Source organism: Rhinichthys klamathensis, unplaced genomic scaffold (genome assembly GCF_029890125.1).
Source record: "Rhinichthys klamathensis goyatoka isolate OS25496 unplaced genomic scaffold, OSU_Roscu_1.1 h1tg000444l_1, whole genome shotgun sequence".
Classification (NCBI taxonomy): Eukaryota; Metazoa; Chordata; class Actinopteri; order Cypriniformes; family Leuciscidae; genus Rhinichthys; species Rhinichthys klamathensis.
In genome coordinates, this window is record NW_026606939.1 from 337219 (window position 1) to 361541 (window position 24323).

General features: G+C 41.3%; 1 protein-coding gene and 1 long non-coding RNA gene across 2 annotated transcripts; one reads left to right on the forward strand and one right to left on the reverse strand.

The window, feature by feature from the left end:
- The first annotated feature begins 7632 nt into the window (after positions 1 to 7632).
- On the forward strand, positions 7633 to 24319 carry LOC130071442 (GTPase IMAP family member 8-like). Its single transcript, XM_056236278.1, has 4 exons — positions 7633 to 7681; positions 8221 to 8889; positions 23548 to 24241; positions 24298 to 24319. The coding sequence occupies exons 1-4, from the start codon at positions 7672 to 7674 to the stop codon at positions 24317 to 24319; spliced, it is 1395 nt and encodes a 464-aa protein (XP_056092253.1). The 5' UTR covers positions 7633 to 7671.
- Positions 12277 to 13200, reverse strand: LOC130071457 (uncharacterized). Its single transcript, XR_008804003.1, has 2 exons — positions 13024 to 13200; positions 12277 to 12426 (listed from the first exon to the last, which is right to left on the reverse strand). It is a non-coding gene; the product is annotated as an uncharacterized LOC130071457 (long non-coding RNA).
- Positions 24320 to 24323: the final 4 nt, after the last annotated feature.

Sequence of the window (24323 nt, forward strand, 5' to 3'; positions counted from 1 at the left end):
CATTCCAACTCTCACTCCTTTTTCCTACACATGTATTTATGTATGTTTGTTTAGTTATTCATGTTTATGATTTAGTTAATAAGACTTGGGCTCTTTATTTATTTGGTTCTGATTCACTGCTTGCAAACAAAGTCTATTTTACGATCTTGATCTTGCTTCATGCTCAAAGCGCTGTACATGCTAAGAAATAATTATTCTTCTGTGGCCATGGAAGATACACTTTTCTTAGAATAAATTAATAATCAAAAGAGTTCATTGGACGAACTGATTAATTGATTGTAATATTAATTTAGCCATGTCAGGTTAATCCAATTAACTGATTCAAATATTCATAATTAATCATAACTCATAAATCAAAGTTATTATTGATTATTAATATTTCCTATAGCTAAGTTCCTTACAATGTTGAACTAAATAACATTGATTAGTTGTATCTTGTATGTACATTTGCTCACCTGTCTAATAAAGTAACATGCAACACTCGCGTCTCTGTCAAGTTGAAGTTAGTCGCGGACGTGGAGCTCTCGGCATCTCGAAAGATTTTGATCTTCGTACTAGTCCTCTTTTTGTCTCAAAGTCTGCTTGCCATGGTCCATAATGTTTGAACAAAACAACAACAGCGTGAGCGTCCTTCTAGGCATAACGGGCATAACCGGCATAACCTAGTTGTCAACGTCTGTCGCCATGGTTACTATGGCAGTACGAGGTCAAACTTGGCGGAAACCGGGGGTAACGCGGATATGACGTCATTGACTGGCGACTCCTCACTGCTGCTCACACGCCCCGTTTCCTTGGTTAAAATCGCAATTTGCTCATGATTTACAAATAGTTGGAAACATTTGGGATATTGTAAGTAATCAACTAAACTAAATATACAACATTGGCCTGGGACTGGGATCAGGGTGCAACATAGGGTACATTCATAGAAAATCAATTAACCAAATGTGAGATTTATTAAAGCATAAAATAGAAAACATTTCTTTGGTTCTTAGATCGTTTTGCTGCTTATCCATGCTGTACTTAGACGACTGGTCATGTTAATGTATTGTATTAGTGTAGAATATAAAACTCTCAATCATCATTTTCCTCCTCTTCACCTATATTCGTATGGATTTCATCAGTCAAGTCATCTTCATTTGTTTCATTTTCTGCCAAGACATCAACAAGGGCTTTGGGGATGACGTCACCCTCAAACCATGGTGGTTCTAGCTTGCCTGTCTCTGTGTTTATGTGAAATCCATGGTCGCGAGGGCTTGGGATTTCCAGGTAGTGCTAATGAGCCCTCTTCCAGATGCATACTTGAAAGTTTACTCTTTTCATGTGCTGTAAGTGGACTCTCTTGCAAGGTGGGAAGGTTGAGAGATCAACGGAGAGACCCTGTCGAAGAAGTTTTGTCCGACTTGATACAGCGCCGACACCACGTATGCCATCAAAGTACCGCGAGAGCGATTCGAGAGTAGCTGGAGAACTCAGCCAGGGGTGCGTTTCCCAAAAGCATCGTTAGCCAACTTTGGTCGCAAGTTCCGTCGTGATCAGAAGTTCAACGAGTCGTGTTTCCCGAAAACATAGTTCTAACGAACATTCGCAAACAGCATGGCAAAATTGTGTGGTTTGAACGACAGCTTTCGACCTGTGGTTAGAAGAAGAGTTTCTTGTTTGCTTGACATGTGGACTTAATAAATCTTGAGCAAAATAAGCAAGCTGACATTCAGTGCAATCTGTATCTTTTATTTAGAATAATGTCATTTACATCTTTTAGTTTTTCGAAAGATTTAAAGCACCGTTTTTGAAGAGTGCGCATGTGCGAACGACGTGCTCTACCACGTAAGAACGAACCTATGATTGAATCTGGAAATAGAGCAAAATAACTGAGAAAAATTTGAAATAGTCCTCAAATGCCACCATAATTTGGTGATAAAAATACATTGACCAACCTTTGCGGTGATGATTGAAAAATCATTTGAAGAGCTTTTAATGAAGCTCCGGTGTAGCGTGATGGTAAGTGAATAAGGTAGCTGTAATGTCACCGAACTCAATGTCAGGAAGTTTTTCTACACATTTAGCCTAATGCCTGTGAAAAGAACTTGTGGTGCTTCATATGTGTCACGGTGTGGGTTTTGTGTTTTGTTCCTTGTTCTTGTCTGTCATGTGATTCCCTGTTTGTCATGTTATCCTGCCATGTGTCTTGTTTCATGTTCCGCTGTTCCCCGTTTTGTTGATTAGTCTCCCCATGTGTTTCTGATTAACCACGCCCCCTTGTTATCTTGTTTAGCTTGTTTGTCTGTGTATTTAAACCCCTGTGTTTCAGTTGTTTGCTGTCGGTTGTTGTTGAATGTTGCTTGTAGTCTGTGTTCTGAGTACCTTGTTCTGACCTTACCCTGGATTACCTGTTTGTTGGATAATTAAAGTGCTTGCATTTGGATTCGCTCTTCATGTCATTCCTGACGATTCGTTACAGAACAACCGACCGCCAATGAATCCAGCAGCACGGATCTCGCCTGATCTTCCCAGCATGGACCGGGAGTTTGCTGGGAAAACCGCGGCCTTAGCCCTGAACAGCCCGGATTTGTTTCAGTTTACCTGGGGGTTTGCTGCACTTGCTGCCTCATGCACCCTAGGGAATGAGGCTATAAAATTGTGTTACCGGCTGGGGGCTAAGGCGGTCAACCCTAGGGAGCTCCCCGATCTCTCCGGCCTGGATTGGAGAGAGGCACTCTCCAGTTGTCTGGAGAGCTTCAGCCCGGGGTACGCCAGGCCTTCAACACTGGTCCCAGTTCCGGTGGTTCCGAGTCCGGTGGCCCGGAGGAGGAGGAGAAAGGCCTCCTCAAAGACCGTCCAGCCAGAGACCGTCCAGCCAAAGACCGTCCAGCCAAAGACCGTCCAGCCAGAGACCGTCCAGCCAGAGACCGTCCAGCCAGAGACCGTCCAGCCAGAGACCGTCCAGCCAGAGACCGTCCAGCCAGAGACCGTCCAGCCAGAGACCGTCCAGCCAGAGACCGTGCAGCCAGAGACCGTCCAGCCAGAGACCGTCCAGCCAGAGCTTCACGTCAGCCACGTCCAGCCAGAGCTTCACGTCAGCCACGCCCAGCCAGAGACTGTTCACATCACGTCTGCCCGGCCAGAGACTGTTCACGCCACGCATGCACCGCCTGAGCCCTCAGTGACCGCAACACTGGCCATTATGGCCACAGCCATGTGGTGTGTGTGGGCTGCGCACACACTTGAGCCGGTGTCCGCTGATCCTGCGCCAGAGGCCGCTGATCCTGCGCCAGAGGCCGCTGATCCTGCGCCAGGGGCCGCTGATCCTGCGCCAGGGGCCGCTGATCCTGCGCCAGGGGCCGCTGATCCTGCGCCAGGGGCCGCTGATCCTGCGCCAGGGGCCGCTGATCCTGCGCCAGGGGCCGCTGATCCTGCGCCAGGGGCCGCTGATCCTGCGCCAGGGGCCGCTGATCCTGCGCCAGGGGCCGCTGCGCCTGCGCCAGGGGCCGCTGATCCTGCGCCAGGGGCCGCTGATCCTGCGCCAGGGGCCGCTGATCCTGCGCCAGGGGCCGCTGATCCTGCGCCAGGGGCCGTTGATCCTGCGCCAGAGCCCACTGCGCCAGTCCTGTCCAGCCCAGAGTTTCCTTCGCCTCTGGTTCCGCTTAGCTCAGAGCCCTCTTCACGGCTGGTCCTGCCCAGCCTAAAGCCCTCTTCACCGCTGGTCCTGCTCCGCCTAAAGCCCTCTTCACCGCCGTGGCCGCCCGAGGGGTCTTCACCGCCAGGGCCGGATTGGGACTCATTTTCAGCCCTGGAGTTTGCCTTAGACCGGCCCACTTTAGTTCCCGTCTGACTATATTAAAATAATGTCATTGAAACCTCACTAAATAAGCCTGCAATAGTGCAGTGTTCTGTACAGCCTTGTTATTCATTGTATTTAAAAAATATATACATTTCTATTCAGCAATAGCTGTATACAGGGTTTTATAAATACAGAGTTCCGAAAAGTGATCTTGCTAGGGGGTTCGGGGGCATATGCCCACCCAGACAAGTGAAGTAGGCCTAATACAAACAGTGAAAAGTCCCAGTGCTGATTTGGGGAAATATAAACACATTCGAGGTATACAAATATATATATTTATACAATAACAATGGCAATATATTATATATGTGCTTGTGTTGTTAAATTGAGTTTATTTTTACACTGCTGATCATCATTGGCAAAGAACATATGTATGTCTGTGTTAAATAGGAATCCATTGTAATAAAGTTATTCTCATTCTGGGCACAGTAGGCCTATGCAATAGGCTAGGCTATTCCTCTGTCTGCTCTCATTTCTCATCTTCTCTCAGTCTCTTTATCTTTAGGTTACCTGTAAATCTCCCCTTCCCGAAGCTGAGTTTTGATTGATACAGTCTTCACAAACTGATTATTTCTTTCGGTCGTTAAAAACTTCTTTCGTAATTAAAACAGCTGTTTAGTTTAGCCACTTGCATCTTATCTCGTGAAGCGTCGCGTTTGGATTCGCTCGCGGCCGCGGCTCGCGCTTCTGTGAACATAAATCCCGCTTGCTTTGATCGGTCATCTCAAACATTTTGCCATTGCCGACGAGCGGTGTTTGAATACGGAAGCAGCTCAGATTATGAGGTCGGTTATCGTCGCGATATGCAAATCATTGCAGCACCAAATTAGAGTTAATATTAGGCAATTATTTCACAACGTTCATTATACACTCAGAAAAATATACACTCAGAAAGCTGTGACTGGAGCCTAAAGCATTTAACCCAGTGCCATGACAACACCGGCCCTCCTGGCCAATGAAACAGATCGGCCCACCGGGAACTCTCCCGGTGCTCCCGATTAGCCAATCCGGGCCTGTTCACCGCCGTGGCCGCCCGAGGGGTCTTCACCGCCGTGGCCGCCCGAGGGGTCTTCACCGCCGTGGCCGCCCGAGGGGTCTTCACCGCCGTGGCCGCCCGAGGGGTCTTCACCGCCGTGGCCGCCCGAGGGGTCTTCACCGCCGTGGCCGCCCGAGGGGTCTTCACCGCCGTGGCCGCCCGAGGGGTCTTCACCGCCGTGGCCGCCCGAGGGGTCGCCCGCTCCGCCCTGGTCACCCACGCTTCACGACCCATTCCCCTGCACGAACCTGGCCCTCCATCCCTCCCCCAAAGCCGCCTCCACTTCACCACCCTCATGAACTTTAGTGTATTTGTTTTGAGGGGCGTCGGGAGCCGCCCATAGGGGGGGGGCTATGTCACGGTGTGGGTTTTGTGTTTTGTTCCTTGTTCTTGTCTGTCATGTGATTCCCTGTTTGTCATGTTATCCTGCCATGTGTCTTGTTTCATGTTCCGCTGTTCCCCGTTTTGTTGATTAGTCTCCCCATGTGTTTCTGATTAACCACGCCCCCTTGTTATCTTGTTTAGCTTGTTTGTCTGTGTATTTAAACCCCTGTGTTTCAGTTGTTTGCTGTCGGTTGTTGTTGAATGTTGCTTGTAGTCTGTGTTCTGAGTACCTTGTTCTGACCTTACCCTGGATTACCTGTTTGTTGGATAATTAAAGTGCTTGCATTTGGATTCGCTCTTCATGTCATTCCTGACGATTCGTTACAATATGGATCTATGATTCCTAATTCCTTTATCTTCCTCTTGTATATTATTTTTGTGGTGCTAATAATACGTGCAATGACATGACGTGAAGAGTTAGCTGACGGCCGCTGCGCTAATATTGGTAGGGAAAAAAATCGATTCTGTTCAGTATCGAGATATTTTGCGCCATAATTTTGCGCATGCAATTATATCAATACTGTAGCGCAAAGTATTGCAATATTTAGGCTAATTATACAAATAATTATACTAATAATATATATTACCCACGGCAAAGGATCTATTATTAGGGGTGGCCCACCCCTAATAAAAGATCCATTGCACTGATCAACGGACGGATGTATTCCGTCAAAATGGCTGACACGCGGCTAGGGGTCACGTGACTGGGAGATCCCATTTGTAGAAAGACGATGTAGTCCGCGATTGTAATTGTTATGCTTGAAGTTGGCGCAAGCGTTTCTAAGACGTATGGCGACGTACACAGTGACTTAACGATGTCGTTCGTTGGGCTCTCTAGTCAGTGGAAAAACAAACAGGTTCTGAGAAGGTTCGCAAGTTGAACCAACTTTGAACCAGCACCAGTTCCGAATCAGTTCTTTTTTGGTGGAAAAGGGGTAGAAAGGGGCTTTTTTTGTGTGAAAGGGGCTCTGGAGGCTAGCTAGACCCTCCTTATCCACACACTAACCCCCCAAACCCCACCCCCAAGTCCTTCTTGTCGGTTATTGGCTAGAACAGTTTGTGATGTTTCGTGGTGCGGGTTTGCCCAGTTTGTTTTTGTTGCCGTGTGTGGAGCCTGGGGTGTCTGCAGAGACCGCGTCTTTTTACAGTGTGTTCAGGGGACAGGCAGCCAGTGGATAGTGAGGAGATGTTTGCTGTATGTGACAAAAAATGTTGTGGCCCAAAAAACGTGTGACATCGCTTAGAGCACCTTTAAAAGCTGTTCACATATTGGCAATTAAAAAAGCGATTGACAATTCTTTCATATAATAGCCTAACCTCTTTAATACACTGTAGCTAATACAAATATTGTAGATTGTTTTGTCTGCGGTTCAAAGTCAAATTGAAACCTAGAAATAAACTAAAATGGGATGGTATAAAAAAAAGGAAAAAAAAGAAAAAAATGCTGTTATTGTAAATTAGTAAGAAAAAATTATATTCGACAACACCACCGGAAGAGAGAGACAGAGAGAGTTGTGTTCATGTCTTGATAAAGATTATATATTGCATTTGTATTTGGTTGTAGATAAATACTACATGAAAAACATGTGCTGAAGATCATTTTAGAAGATTTAAAAAGAAGAAAAAGAAGATATTACAATCATGAAGACATTAGGGTCCGTGTACTTTTTCATCATTTTATTTCCTGTTTGGAATGGAATAATGAGAAATGAAAACCAGCTCTGATTGTGTCGTGCGCTGAAATGCATATTAGCAGCATTCATAACCTATGACGTGATTCTGTGTTGTGATATGCAGGCTGCTGCATGACTGTAATGACCATGTAAACATGTAAAATATCCAAGGGTTTACTCACTTTCAACTTTGAATAAAAGGAAAGCTTTAATGATAACAGATTAAACTAAAAATTATTTAGCTGTCAGTTAAATCAAAGAAAATGTTCCGTCAGAACTTGTTGATGAGAAAAATTTTCACATTTTCTGTGAACCTGCTCTCATTTATTGATATTAGGGAGAATGTATTATTATTATTCTGCCTATCATATAGATACAGCATTAGCTGGTTTGATGTTCATTTCTGAGATTTATATGGGGAATATATGAAAACGCAGTTCGGGTTTCAGGGAGTTGTTATCTTCCAATCAAATGATCATTCCTCTTGTTTCACCACATGACTGATCATACCTGATTTTCTGGTTTCATGTTGTAAGACACAGGTTTAAGACGCACTTACATTAGCCTATGAGCACCTGAATGTCAAGCGCATATGTAGGCCTACTTGTACATTTTATTTTTATTTTTCTAGCTCGTAGTTTGAATTTTTGCTCTAGTTTTTTACTTGTATGATTTCCACCCATAGTTTCCGCTAGTTTTTTACAGATTTTTGTTTGGATAAAAAAAAGGAGGCAGAGCAGATGGAAGAAGGTAAGAAGTTTAAGATGTCAAAGTGTCATTTGCTTTTGATTTTTAACCCATATAGATATACAAAAATACATTCTTTACCTATAAACTTACCTAAATGTGTCATGTATAGAATTAACTATGTCTCCGGAGCATTTATTTTAACAGGTTTTTATTTCATGAAAACTTTGCTTGGCATGTTTTAATGAAACCATATGAGCTTAAACTGAAACCAGACATGTTTAAACACGAATGGCAGTTAAAAAAAGAAAGAAAAACAACCTTGAAATTTGATTTAACTGTTTAGATGCATTTCTAAAAATTTCATTCGGACAGTTTAATGTTTAGAGCATATTTTTAAGAGTACAATTAATTTTAAACAAGAATCAAAACTCAATCAAAAAGTTAAGTTGTTTATTTTACTTCTAAAATTTACTTTTTGAATTTTGAGTGTGAATCATCCTTTTGAAACTATATTTTTCGAGACTATTTTCAGATGTTGCTTTATTAAAATAATCACAATAAAATTAAATAAAAATGATGTCATGTTTTTTTTCTGACAGAAGTAAGAGCCGTTGTTCTGGGGTGGCAGAAATCTGACAAAGCCTCAGTGATAAACAGCATTTTCGGTGGTGAAGTTGCGTCTGACAAACACTTTGTGAAGTCTGTGAGGAAAGACGGAGAAGCGAACGGACGGAGGATAACTCTGATTAACACGCCGTGCTGGTGGGAGAATTTCGGTTTGCAAGATTCCCCAGATGTCGTCAAACAGGAACTGGTTTGCAGTGTCTTCCAGTGTCCACCGGGACCTCACGTCTTCCTACTGGTCATTAATCTCAGTTTGCCGTTCACTGAAGAAAACAGACTCAGCATTGAGAAGCACTTCAGTCTGTTTGGTGAGAGGATCTGGAGACACACTATAGTGCTCTTCACACGAGCCCATTCCCTGAAGGACAAATACAGTGATCAGCGCATGAAGAATCCAGATCTGCAGAAGATCATACAGAGATGTGGAGACAAATATCATATCTTTGATTTCAAAAACAAAAGCGAAGGAGTCAAAGAACTACTTATCAAGATTAATGATGTTGTGGCAGCGAACAATGGCAAGCATTTTGAAACACATGATGACATGCTTCTAGAGATAAAGAGAAAGAGAAAAGAAAATGAAGAAAGAGCAGAAGCAAGACAAAAAAAGTTGCAGGATAAAAGAGATCTGCTGAAAGAAATGGGTAAGTATAAACCACATATATGCACACAAGTCAAAAGTTTTTCTATCTTAAGGGCTTTTAACACTGCTTAACCCCGTGTTATTGTCGTTCTAAACCCCGCTTTTAATCCTGGGTAAACACACTTCTAATTTAGCACCGCTTTTGTGCTGTTGATTGTGTTGCCAAACGTGTACAGTGTGAAATGACGTGGTGTTATAATTGTACGGCCCTTAAAATATACAGTTCACCCTAAAAAGAAAATTACTACGTCTCATTTACTCACCCTGGTGTTGTTCTAATGCCGTATTCCCTTCTTTCTTTTTTGGACCACAATCAGAGAATTTTGTCCTGCTCGCACTCTGTCATACAATAAAAAACATGGCGTGAATCCACTTTTTCTCCCATTCATAAGCTGCATCCAAAAAACTTAAAAATGCTGCTTTCGGAGGATGCAATCCAAGGACGGAAAGCATCAAGGCACGTCCCAATCCAAGCTTCACCTCACGTCTCCTGAGATTCCTTCACCTGAACAATAGATGTTTCCCCTCGCTGCCTTTCATATCCCAAAATCCTGTGTTTTCCATTCTATGACAGTTGAGCTAAAAAAATGGTGTCTGAAAGATGCGGTTGGTATTCAGTTTGTGTGCAAATCACAGTCCCGCCCACAGCCGGTGCCGGAAGTAAGAATTCAATACAATTTCTCCATTGACAGTTGGGGTATAAGCCATAAAAACGTAACCATACATGGTAGACTTAAAACCAGCTACGGCTGTACTAAGCGATTGTATATGCTCATATAAATGCCAAAAGTTCATGGGGCACTAACCTTGTTTTAAGATAAATGCCTTTTATTCGCGATGTCTTGGATAAGTACTTCATTACCCACAATCCTGAACAATCCCACAATCCCACAGTGATGCATCTGATTGGTGGAAGTCGTGTAACAGGCTTTATGCCGAGCGTCACGTGACCAAGCCGGAAAACAGATCACATCGCTTCCGATTCAGGTCTTTTGTATGTGCTTCATGAAATTTTTTGCGGTTTTACTCAAGATAACTTAAAAGGAGCAAGCAAAAATGAGCATAACCAATGTCCCTCGCATGTGCAGATTGATATTTAAAAGTTTTTTAATTTTTCTTCTTCACACTAACGTTTAGATATTTAAATAGCATAAAACACCAATAACAAAGTGAACTTAGTAGGTTATCTGATTACCTTAAAATTCCATAGATATCGTAGTTAGTTCTTACGGCCGTTAACACTTTCTCTGACAAGCGGATGCAATGAGACCTGTTTTCCGGTTTGGTCACGTGACGCTCGGCATAAAGCCTACTGTCTGGTTAAACCCATAGACAGTAAAAGAAATGGACAGAGCGACCCCATTGATTTCAACGGAGAAGACTGAAGCCCGATTATTGCACTTCCTGTCTGAGGCTGAGCGACTGCGCAGGCTCAAACTGAGCGTGACGACAGTCTGGCAGTTGAAAATCTTCTAGTAGCTGTGCCAAGACAAATCTGAATCACCTAATTCCTCAAAAACGTTGTTGAAATATTTTGTCCCATTGCTTTTATAGACTCTCTATTTATGGGCTTCTACCTTGACTTTGTGCCTCCATGTCCTCCTGATTGCCTCATAGACAGTTAAAGATTGCCAGCGAGCTTCTCCTCCTGTCTATACGGTAATGTCTCTATTGTGCGACAGAAAGTCCCGTGGTTATGACGCAATCTTTAGCCTATTTTTAAAAAAACGGCTTCTACGGGGCCGTAACGTAAGATACAAAGTAATGGAACATTTTATACATTGTCGTGTTTCTTTAGAAATAAATAATGGACAAATGAAGTCTTTGGACGCCTCAGATGTAAAGTTATTCGCTGTCAAAGTGGCCCCAAAATGAATGGGAGTCAATGGGATGCTAACAGCAGGTGATGGTCTGCTACAATGGCGGCTCCTGCGAGGCTTCAACTTCCGGCTAATGGATTACCCCCTTGGTTAAACCCCGCGAAGGTCCGTGAAGACTGGAGATCGTGTATGACGTAGGGCTAGTTCATTGGTCGCACGTCAGAGGTGTGTGATGCTCAATGTGTTAGCGGTGCAGCTGCAAATGCGTTTTACATATAAGCTTCAGTAAATCGAGGAAAAGGAGTTTCCCTGCACATTCACTATATAAAGTTCACTGGAGGAGAAGGGTTCACGTGGCTGTCGTCAGATTTGGAAGTCGCTCAAAAAAAAAAGGCTCGGTTGTGGCTTTAGTCGACTTCAGTGAGGCGCGGTGGTTCATGGGATGAGTAGTTCCTTCGCTCGGAAATGAAAATATGTACACAGTCTTGTACCTTTGACTTTTTTTGGATTTTCTCTTCGTTTTTTCACTCGAAATGATATGTTGTATGCTTATGAGTTCAGCCGTAGCTGGTTATCCTCAGACATGCTCTAAAACTCTTTAGATACGGATTTTCCAAAACGTCAATGGGAGAAATGAATGGGAAATTTACTTCCGGCACCAAAGCTCTCTCGGGCTGTGGGCGGGACTGTGATGCTCTAGACCTTATGCACCAGAGAAACAAGCGCGCCGTCATCTTTAGAATATTGTCTTTGAACTTCCGTTTTTGCGGTCGCTCTGTATATTTCTATGGCATCGCTGTCGAGGACGAGTAATTAGCTGGTAAAGTGGATTAACTTATTGTAGAGTTAACGAAAGTTATCATGAGCATTGTAATGTTTATCATAAGCATTGTAAAGCAGATGTCTTAACAAATGTCGACCGGGAATTTTTTTACAAGCCGTTCATTCATACATGCAAGATCGCTGTGAAAATACAGACCGGAAGTCAAAAGACAACGAGCGCAGCGCTGAAAAGGGGCGTGGCTACATAAGGTCTTATAGGGCTTTGATTATGAGGCGTGTCTTAACCGTGTCTTAACCGAACCAGTAAAAAAAAAAAACAACTCTGCACTACACTAATTGGATAGACCTACAACCAATCAGAGCAACACAGGAAGTTACGTAGGCTATGTTCATAGACATAGACATCATATAGGTAGACGCCCTATCGACCGCTACTGCCTATTGGCACGGACGAGAATTGGAGCCGCCATCTTAAACCGGTCATCCGCTCCGCTCAGTGTAATATGAATGGCAGGTGAAATGAGCTGTCAGCGCATTAAATTAATCATATCTCACTGAATACTGAACCGATTTTCACGCGGTTTTTTTTTGCTGCAAAGGTCATTCATGTAGCTATGATACAGGACACATGGTTCGGCGTATTTTAATATCCATAGTAGGCTTAACAGTAATATAATATTCTGATATAAGATATAAAGTGACCAGACACAATATGTGTGATGAAGGATATAATGTATTTTATAAATCACACACTATAAATATAATAAAGAAGCAGAAACAGATAGTTGCAGTAAAATAAGATATTTTAATAAGTTGAAGAAACAATTTATGATTTGTGACACGCACATACACACGAACAGACACACACACACACACACAAACACACACACAAACACACACATAACGCAGCCACCGAATCCACCGAACGCAGCCACCTGTAATAAAAATTGAGAAGAAGCTTTTCAACGTGTTTGCATCAGTAATTTCTAAAAATTAAATTCGGACAACATTAAGCCTATACCTTTTTTATTGTATGTGGATGTGGGAGGGGAAAATGTCGAGACTAAAGCTGTATTCGGATTAACTTTACAAGGGTAGATGGAGTAAGTTAATAATGTAATTTTACCACAGGACTTCTGTAATATCAATAGCCAAATCGCATGTGATAAGATATAGGTTATCAATAAAACTAGAAGTTGGAGGGGTAACTCAATTTGCGCATCGCTGTAATGCTTGTATTTACATTGCTTCCTGATATCATGTGCGTGTAACTGGTCTCCTGTTACATGCGCAAACACAAATAACATACAACAGGGCAGTTGAATGCTTATCTGATAACCTAGAAGCTCTTGTAATTACTACTTTAACAGTTACCCCAACTCTCCATGCCGGGTGAACACCGGCTGATGCAGTAAACAGCATTTCACAACGATTTCAGTACAGTAATAGCAAATATCCTTGCTCCTTATTGATTATCTGGTAATATTCTATTCACAAAATACAACCAATAGTACGGTAATGTTAAGACTTACTTGTGAAAAGCCCTATTTTCGATGGTCCGACGACTAGAACAGGAAAATGCTCCACAATGCTCTGGCATCTTATCTGCTGCCACGCAACGAAACTAGGAATACGACCGGTTCAAGATGGCGGCCGGATTTCTCGGTTTCCAGCGGCCAATAGGGCATCTAGTCTCTATATGATATCTATGTTCATAGATATATACACTAGATGTCACCTTGGCTACGGCAGTTCATTGGAATGAATGCGTCAATAGAGCCGCCATCATGGAACAGGAGCGCATCAGCGTCAATGTAGAAAAAGGTCTAACGGAAATAAAATCACCATAAATCATCATGAATGCGATTTTCTAGCTTTTTTGGTTCGTTACAATGGTTAGACATGTATTTATCATTGAGTCCAGAGAAATATTTTTTTTAACAAAATTTCACATTCTTGTGAAATGTAATCCCTTGCTGTCTGGTTTTTAGATTTTGTTCGTGTGAACATTCATACGCAGCATAAAAGTCTGGCACTGTTACCGCTACTTCCTATGAAAAGACGCCTGTTTCAAGATGGCGGCGGTTTTGACGCATGCTTAGAACTCCAAGGTGACATATGATCTAGTCTAGTGTATATATATCTATGGGCTATGTTGAGCGACGCATTATTGTCAACAGAACTCAACTGCAGGCACTCTGGAAAAAGTATTTAAAAAATAAGTGTTAACAATCTTTGCCGGTGTTGCAAAAAGAATTTAAGGATTCGAGGAGTACTTGCAAACACGAAAAGCATTTTTGGAAGAAATACGTTTGATGGCGTGATGATTACGTAACTGCAGATCATCTGTCCATCATCGTATAAAGCCCGCCCTGGCAATTTGATTGACCCGACGATTTCTGAACTGATCATAATTACCATAGACATCATATAGAGCTAGACGCCCTATTGGCCGCTGTGGCGCAAGAAATGCGGCCGCCATCTTAAACCGGTCATACTCCTATTTGTACTGCATAGCAGCAGTATGCCAGAGCACTGTGCAGCATATTCAACGTGTCCTGTATCGTAGCTACATGTATGACCTTTGCAGCAAAAAACCCCGCGTGAAAATCAGTTCGGTATTCAGTGAGATATGATTAATTAAATGCGCTGACAGCTCATTGCACCTGCCAAACAGATTACACTGAGCGGAGCGGGTGACCGGTCTAAGATGGCGGTCCCACGGCTCGTCCGCGCCAGTAGGCAGTAGCGGTCGATAGGGCGTCTATCGATGTCTATGATAATTACTCCTCTAATGTGATTCTCATTAGTTTTGAATAGAAATATTAAGTGAATTTTTATTTTATTTTATAAAATATATTTCTTTGCATAACTTTTAATTTAAAACATTTACTTTTAATAGAGGGAATGCATTAACGTTAGCCTGGTTAAAACCAGACCATTCTCAGTTGTAACTGAGTTATGGTCTGGCAAAGCGTCATAGACAAATCATTTCCAGAGGGGCGTCACCAATGGACGTCGCGGATAGACCTAAACCCAATCAGAGCGATGAAGGAGATGACGTATGCAGAGCGGCGGAGAAACATCTCCGAGTGTTGTTCTTTGCTCGGTTTTTAACTAAAAGGAAACGTTCACATCGCTTAAAACAGACGCGATAGCTGATTCAAACGAGTGATGTTCGACGGCGGCATCCATCTTTGTAATGTAGGCTACAAAATCTGCTTCAAAATCCCAGCGCTGTCGTCATCGTGTAAAGCCCGCCCCAACGCTTCTGATTGGTGCCGCGATTTCGGCGGATTGGAAATGGGCTTGAATGAGCTCTTTGCCAGACTAACTTTCAGAGCAAATCTAAATTTGCCGGAAGTTGTCTGGGTTTTCCCAGGCTACATTAACGTCACTTTCCTGCCGGAACACGCCCCCCCGCCCTCAGCCGGACTGAGTGGCAAAAAAGCTGCTACGTGAAGGGAGTTAATAGGGGAAACTGCGAAAACGCGAGTAAAACAAACTATTATCAGTTTAAACTAAAAGATGGACTCGATATAGTGTTCCTTACAACTTATCAAAGATCCAGTGATCCATGGATATTGACATGCAGCCAGGAATCGTGTTTCCTGACATTTATATGTGCCTGATTTCGACGCCGGGGAAATAAATTAAGAAAATTTGCCTGTAAACGTTATATATAAATACAATATAGATAGGTCTAAATCCGAGTGATCACTTACATTAATGTTATACTGTATATCATCATATCGCCGTCCAGCCCTAAAACTTGTATAGTTTTTTTGTCAGTGTTTATTTAAAAACATCCAATTATGCAGATTATAGTCTGTTCTGTAGCTTTTTGCAGTCTGTAAAAATATACAGTACCTCAGATTTCTGGTCAAATCTAGTTGTACAGTCAATCGCAAAGCTCTTTCCCGTTTTAGATGTGTTTTGTGTGTTTTTCACGGCATTCACGCTGAAAACAAATGCTGCCGCTTATGCCGAGTTCAGACTGCACGATTTTCAAAATAATCGGGTCACTGTTGTTTTCACACTGCATGACTATCTGGGGTAACATTCAGTTGCTGCTGTGTTCACACTGCACGAAGGATCGGCGACAGGAGGTTTCACACTGCATGACTTTACAAAAGAAAGAATCGAATCACCGACAACTTCTGCCTGGTCCGCAAACTACGTTTCACAACCAAACAAACGCGAGAATTGAATTGAATTGAAATATCTTTAATGTCCCCTAGGGGCAATTTAGTTCACAGCTGATAGCCAACATATACACATTCACACACAAACAGATAAAAACATGAGATAATAAATAGATAAAAACATAAGAACATATACCTATAGATTGTTGAGAAACCCAACAGCTAATGGTACAAATGATTTTAAACATCTGTTGGATCTGGCGCGTTTTCGGTAGGTATACCTCCTTCCTGATGGTAGGAGGCAGAACTCAAAGTGTAGTGGGTGACTGTTAGCTAAAATGGCCATTGTCCTCTGTGTAGCTCTGGCCTTGTACATGCTCAATGCTGTTCAGATCAGTACCAATTATCTTTCGACATATGCTTACAGTTTTTCCCAATCTGTTTTTGTTAATTACACTCAAATTTCCAAACCAGCAGATCATAGCAAAGGTTAAAATTGACTCAACAAAAGATGAATAAAAAGCTTTCAGAAGGGTTCTATCAACGTTAAACCCATTCAACTTTCTTAAAAAGAAAAGTCTCTGATTAGCTTTTTTGCATATATAGTCTGTATTGGTATCGAAGTTCAATTTATCATCTAAAATGGTGCCCAAATACTTGTATTGTCTTACCACATCTAACTCTATACCATTAATCAAAGTTGAAGCTGTGGTTGGAGGATTATGGCGAAAGTCAATACACATATCTTTGGTTTTAGAAACATTGAGTTGGAGATATGAGTCCTTGCACCATGAGACAAAATGGTCCAACACTGGTCCATGGCCCTCCTCGTGATCCTGCAGAAGACTAATTATCACAGAATCATCAGCATACTTAATGAAATGCCTTGATTCAACCGTACTCCGACAGTCATTGGTGTAGAGCACAAATAAAAGTGGTGACAGAACACACCCTTGAGGTGACCCTGTTGAACCTATGAGGGCCTTAAATAAAGTGTTATTTACCCGGGTCCTCTGTGACCTCATAGTTAGGAAATCAACCAGCCAGCATATTGTACCAGGGTCAATATTAGGAAATTGCAATAGTCTCTGAGCAAGAATATGGGGCTGTAGAGGTCTTCTCGGGTCCTAAAAACTGTACCCGACCCGAATCACTACTTACCCGAACCCGACGTGCATAAATTATTTTTTTTTAAAGAAAAACCCGACCCGAGACAGACCCGATAAAATTAGACCCGAGTCCGACCCGACCTGACGCCATTTCCTTTAGAACCCGACTGGACCCGAACGTAAACGGCATTTACATTGTGCACAGCCTGCAGCCCTGCGTTTCTTCACTTAATAACATAGACGCGCAAGTGTAAGCGCGCTGAAGTGCTAAAATGTCAATCACACATCACTGTAACCCATTACGTCCTATAAAATTTGGCATAATGTTATTTACCGGACCATACGATGATTAGAACCACCATTCGTTTTCCCTGACATTTTTCGCAATTTCTGTTATCGCCTCCATGCTTTTCTGACAGTGTCGCGTATTTTTAAAATTGATTGACAGGCCTGGCTAAACGACAATTCAAATACTTGCATTTAGTCAAACATCCATCCACATGATGGCGCACTAGTTCTTCTTGGCAAAGGGAGGGGTTGGTTTATGTGGAGCGAGCGGCTGAGTAAATAAATGCGGAGGCAACCGTGCTTATGCTTATAGCCCATTTGCACGTTAAGCGCGGATTCGCTCTCTCACTTAGAAAAAGTGAGAGAACGGTGTCATAGAGTTGTTTTAAATACTGCAATTTTCTTAAATGCCCAACATAGTTTAAAAGATTTCGGGTCTTCTCGGGTCCATTTGGAAAAGGCATATTTATTTTAAATTACCCGAGACCCGAGGCCACTAATACCGAACCCGACCCGTGTCCGAGACACTCGTCGGAGTTTTGGACCCGAACCCGCTCGGGTCTCGGGTCGGACCTCGGGTTTTCGGATCCAAGTGGACCCGTGAAGACCTCTAGGCTGCATACAGTTGAACGCAGATAAAAAATCAACAAAACACAAGCGTACATGTGTCTTCTTGCCCTCTAAATGTAATAAAGTCCAGCAGTGTTGCTGTGGCATCCTCAACCCCCTTACTTGGTAGATATGCAAACTGCAATGGATCAATCATGCTCTGAGTCATACAAAGCAGACTCCTCCTCACAATACGCTCAAAACCCTTCATCACCAAAGATGTCAGAGCCACAGGACGACAGTCATTCAGCACCTTTGGAGAGGGGACTTTTGCCACTGGAACCACTACTGATTCTTTCCACATCCCTGGGACTTTCCTTTCTGATAAGTGAAGTGATAGGAAATAACGGAAGATCACGCGTGCGTGAGACCGGAGTTCTCGCGCGACACTGAATTTGTTATTAAAAATGATAGCCTACAAATTGTCTGTGCACTGATTTGTAGCGAAAATGGAAAAAAATAATAAACAGTTTATGCAGGAAATGGTTGGGAAGACGAGGGGAGCAAGGACTGTGTTTTGCAAAGAGAGTTGGGGGTAAATAAATAATTTTGCAAATGTCCTGCTGTTGCTGCTGGTCATGCAAATGTTTGTGCTTTGTTTCTGTTTGATATAATTGTAAATATAGGCCTATCTATTAAAATACTGGTCTATAACTCCTCCTCCTCCTCCCTGTATCTTGCTCTCTCATTGGCTGTCGGTCATCGCCGATGTAGTTTTCAGTCAGAACACATTCACACAGCAGGATTGTGAATCGCCGACAGGTCCAGATATTTAGCATGCCCAATATCTCACGGGCGTTGGCGACCCGTCGGCGATTCTCTCAGATCGCGTCTTTGCTCATTCACACTGCGTGATTGTCACTCGCGTGAACGAGCACCGATTTGCCTGTGATTTCGGGCATTTGTCGGCGATTTCTCAAAACCTGTCGGCGAGCCAAAATCGGGGCTAAAATCGTGCAGTCTGAACTCGGCATTAGTCTTTTTGCCACTTGTGGGCGTGACCGCCCTTACAGAAAAAACACATGAATTTCACATGTTATCACATGTTTTCCACATGTGCCCACATGTGACCACATGTGACCACATATGCCCACATGTGACCACATATGAACAACATGTCATCACATGTGAACAATGTTTCACCACATGTGAACAACATGTCACCACATGCAGTAATGTTCGACCACATGTGAACAACATGTCACCACATGCAGTAATGTTCGAACACATGTGAACAACATGTCACCACATGTGAACTTAATGGAACACGTGGCACATGTGGAAAACATGTTATAGGTAATAATGTGGAGCTCATGTGAAATATATTTGCACGTTGTAATAGGTTTTAACATGTGAATTATGTTACCACGTCACAAATACTGTACATTTTTAGCTTCAATAGCCTTTTTCACACAAAATGCATAGAACATAAAGCTTATAATGCATGTGTATATACTAACACTTATATACACGTATAGTTTTTAATGAGTTTTTGCAATACTTTTATTTCAACACTGTTTACCATTTCTAAAGCTATATTGTAAATATATTTTACATAATCAACAGTATATTATATTTGATATAATCAATAGGCTACTGCAAGCACGTTTTCAAATAAAATAAAGTGGATATTAAACTTTTCATTTTAAGTGCTGCATGATTTTGACGTGGTTTAATCAATGCCGTGCGCGTGAACTTTCGAGTATTTCAAACACTGGAGCGGCCGGCGCGCAGAGTTGCCATGGAAACGGCGCGGGACCACTGCTACTGGTAAGCAACAAAACTCCCTCTCTCGATGTTGTTTAAACTTTTCACGGCTTTTTCCAGGTGAGATTAGTCTCTAAAATCACACGAATAATACTCACAACTGTTTTTGACATTTCTCTTACTTGTAATTGACACGATTCTGTTAAAAATTTACATGGTGTAGTGTCTTCGGAAAAAGTCCGTTAGGATCTCAACCGTTTTCTGAAGAGGTAGCAGCTAGCTAGGCTAACGTAATGTTAACTCGGTTGAACTTTTATTTATTAAAGTTTGGGCTTTTAATCACCTCTTATGTGTAGATGAGAGGTTTTGTAAAGGTTTTACTTGGAAGTGAGCTAATTTATTTAACACAAACGTAAACATAACGTATCGGTGATGTTACTTTCAGGAGCAAGAAAATTGGCTGAAACTAACGTTAGCTCAATGGTAACGTTAAACACATTTTGATTAAAAAATGTTCTGTGATTTCAGTAGTAACAAAATAACCCATAACAGAGAGAAAGCTCCACGACTTCAACATTTCTGGAGAAAGCTGCTGCCGGAGAAGTAACGTTAGGACACAGGTGAGCCGAGGAAGCTCATTAAATAACCTCATTTTATTTCTCAATTTGTTTTTTTAAATTGTTTATTTTAAGAAGGTTTTGACATCCAAACGAAGTTACACCGTATGAGCAAAATTAAATGAATAAGTAAACCCAAAAACAAATTCTGTTATCCTAGTTAAGAAATTATATTCTGTATATTCTTTAAATTCTTTCTCTTTTCTGCATTTCACCTCTGCTGTAGCTTCTTTCCTTTCAATAAACCTGGCATTGCATTGTTGGCTCAGTGACAAATGGCTTGTTGTGTTCTTAGATCCTTCAGTGCTGATGCCCTTCAACGGAGCGGAGTGGAGCTGATCTTCATCTCTAAAGCACTATTGATGAACCATATGATTAGTAAGTAAAACGCCAAACATACACTAATGTCAAACATACACTAATTGTCTTGGTACAAATGTTTATGTCTCTTTCTCTTATGTTCACCAAAAAACATTAAAAACAATAATATTGTGAAATAATATAAATAAATAAAAACTGTTTTCTATGTGAATATATTGTAAAATGCAATTACTTCCTATGATCAAAGCTGAATTTTCAGCATCACAGCTTCACATCATCCTTCATAAATTATTCTAATATGACGATTTGATGCTCAAAAAAACATTTATGATTATTATCAGTGTTGAAAACAGTTGTGCTGCTTCATATTTTTGTGTTTTTCAGGATTATTTGATGAATAGAAAGGTTAAAATAACAGCATTTATTTGAAACAGAAATCCTTACTCTCTCTTTTGATCAATTTAATGCATCCTTGCTGAGTAAAAATATGAATTTCTTCTTTTTTTTCTGTTCATTTTTAAATCTATCATTGACCCCAAATGTTTGAACATTAGTGTAAACTACCCTTCATATGTTTGTGGTCTATTTAACAATGAATCCTGGAGGGGAAAAAATGGTTTAAACTGTTACAATGGTTTACACAAACACATTAATCAGCACAACTGTTTTCAACATTGATAATAATCAGAAATGTTTTGGATGTTTACATGGTAAGAATGTATAGAATTCAAATATAAAAAACACTGACTCGTTAGGTCATGTTTACTCATTAAAGTCAGATGATTTCCTATTAATTCAATAGAATATGGTGACTTCAATTTACATGACGTCATGAGCAATCAAGTCATTTATATAGATCAGTGAGTAGTGCCCAGCATATCCAAGTCCACTAAAGGAGATTTCTCGCATTTTACCCCTAAACTCTGGAATATGAAGGTAAAAGAGTATCAAGACTCGAGCATGAACAATAAATACTTGTATGCTAAAATTTACACTCACAGCTCCAAAGTGAAAACCTCACCTAATATGCAATAACGTTGAAAAGATCACGGTTTCTGTCCTGACGAAAATGTTCTATTTTTTATTTTATTTTTTGCTTTGCAGAACAAGTCTGTGACTGACTTAATGAACCCAGTTGCTTTGGATCATGCTCAAAGATGTAAGGGCTACAAAAAGTTAACCAGAACTCTTATGGACTCCATCTTCTCTTTCGAAGAGATGGCAGCATGAACGGAAAAAAAGGGGTTGTTGGTGAAAAAAGAGCCTTGACCTACAAAAGGTGCAGCTAATAATTGGTAAGCATGTCTGAATATCTTTTATCAATAGTTATTATATATGACAAGCGCTGAGCGCGTCCGTCAGCGCCAGCCATAGCGCGGAAAGCACAGTTTGAATCTGACAGTTATGTCACTTCATGTCAAACTTGTTTTCAAATTTTAATGTAATCAATCTCATTTCTTACAGACCATGTCAAAAAGAGGCACCCAGGCATCGGAGGCACTGAGATCAAGGTCTGCATGGCACAAAAGTTAAAAGATCTGAGGAGACGAGCAGAAAGGTAATATTCAGACGATCCAACATCCAAGTGTGATCCCCATGTGGTCTGTTCACATTTGCGAAACCGACATGCGCGAGGACTGATGACTCAGTTTATTCCTCAGTCTACATTGTGATCTAATCACAAACTGTCAATAGTTTTTTTTATAAATGAGACGCACCACTCGTCTTATACAGTTGTTTAAGCAAGATGTATTTCCATAGCATATTTACGTAAAACGTTTAATGACATAATAACATTACAAATGAATAATAATTAATTATTAAGCCCCATAAAAATGCTTTTCAGAAACCTACGGGGTGACGTCACGGACACTACGTCCATATTTTTTTTTACAGTCTATGGTTTGCACTGCCCTAATCTTTGATCTTTTTCTATCCCAAAACAGGATGCCTGCTGCAGGAGACACAAAGGACTGAGACAACACACTTTCACAAACGCACACCACACACACACACATGCGCGTATACCTGCGTTTTTTGCGGCTTTTTATGTATAATTTTAATTTGGTTTTGCTTTGTTTGTTTTAAACATTCAATTTGTATTGCATATTTTGAAATGAAATAAAAAGTGAAAAAAATTTTTTTTTGAATTATTTGTTTTAATGTTGGGAAACATTAGGCTATAGAGCCTACACAAGAACATGGTAGGCCTACCGTTTTCTGTGGTATATTGCTTAATGATTTTTACATGGATTTCACATGAAGTTACAGGTTTACATGGTGTGTAGCTTTAACATGGATTGTTGATGGGTTTCAAATGTCATTCTATGGGTTTCACATGAGATATTTTACATTTCACATGATATCTCATGGGTTTCACATGTGATTAAATGTTTCACATGGGAATTTTACGTTTCACATGTAAGCTCATGGATTTCACATGGGAATTTTGGGTTTCACATGCAATCCCATGGGTTTCACATGTAATCACATGGGTTTCACATGCAATCACATGGGTTTCACATGCAATCCCATGGGTTTCACATGTAATCACATGGGTTTCACATGCAATCCCATGGGTTTCACATGTAATCACATGGGTTTCACATGTAATCACATGGGTTTCACATGGGTTTCACATCCCATGGGTTTCACATGTAATCACATGGGTTTCACATGCAATCCCATGGGTTTCACATGTAATCACATGGGTTTCACATGCAATCCCATGGGTTTCACATGGGAATATACATGGGTTTCACATGAAAATGTTCCAAAACCACACGTTTCCCATGTGCAAATTACCTTTAACATGTGCAAAGCACATGTGTTCCACATATTTCACATGTTAAATTTCACATGTGCAAAATCACATGTCCACGTTGTCACATGGGATCACATGTGTTTTTGCACATGTGAAACTCATGTGGTTTTTCTGTAAGGGCGCATTCACTCCGGCCGATGGTGACGTCATGCGCATACCCTCTATTAATTTTTTTTTTTTATGGATGAGTTGAAGCATCACAAAGTGCTCATCATCATATATTAAAAATGAATACTAAAAATGTTTTTAAACATCTAATAAAATTAAGACTTTTTTTCTTCAAAAGGTTCTAAAAGGAATTGAACATCCAAAAAAAAAAAAAAACTTTTTTAAACATCCAATCAAAACTTGGTTTAAAGTTCTAAAAAAAAAAACTAAACATCTAATAAAATTCTGAAATTCTAATTCTATTTTTTGTTTTTTTGCTTTTCTGGAGAAGAAGCTGTGGCTCCGCTCTCTAAACTGAGGATCGTTCTGCTGGGCTGGATTCTGTCTGGGAAGAGTGCAACCGCAAACACCATCTTCAATAACGAAATATTTCAAACAGAAAGAGTACAAACGGAAACGGGCACAAATTATACAGGTGATGTAAATGGCAGAAAAATAACGGTGTTGGACACCCCAAGCTGGTGGAAGTTTTTCTCGTCTAAATTCAACCCGAAGTTTTCTCAGGCTACAACCCTGGAGAGCATGGGCCAATCACAACACATGCAGTTCCCTCACGCCTTGATCTTGGCGATTCCTATCGATACTTCATTCAAAAACGAGCAGAAAAGAATCATTGCAGAACATATGGCCAGTCTTGGAGAAGACGTCTGGAGACACACTATAGTTCTGTTCACGTGGGGCGACAGGTTTCCAGACATATCGATCGAGCAGCACATCGAGAGTGAAGGTGAAGCGCTTCAGTGGCTGATCCAGAAATGCAGGAACAGATATCATGTGTTTGACAACACAGACAAGAATCGAGCTCAAGTCACGGAGCTGCTCCAGAAGATCGACGAGATGGTGGCAGAAAACAGTCTGTTCAGTCTCAAAACTCAATGTGCCGCAGAAGAAAGCGTTCATGTGTCTGACACACAACACGACGAGGAGATAAGTCTGAGCACTGCCCAGTTACAGGAATTAATGTACCACGAGATGAAGAACAGGCGTAAAGAGATGAAAACTAAGCTGGAAGAATTAGGGATGGACTTCAGTGGATGTAAAGAC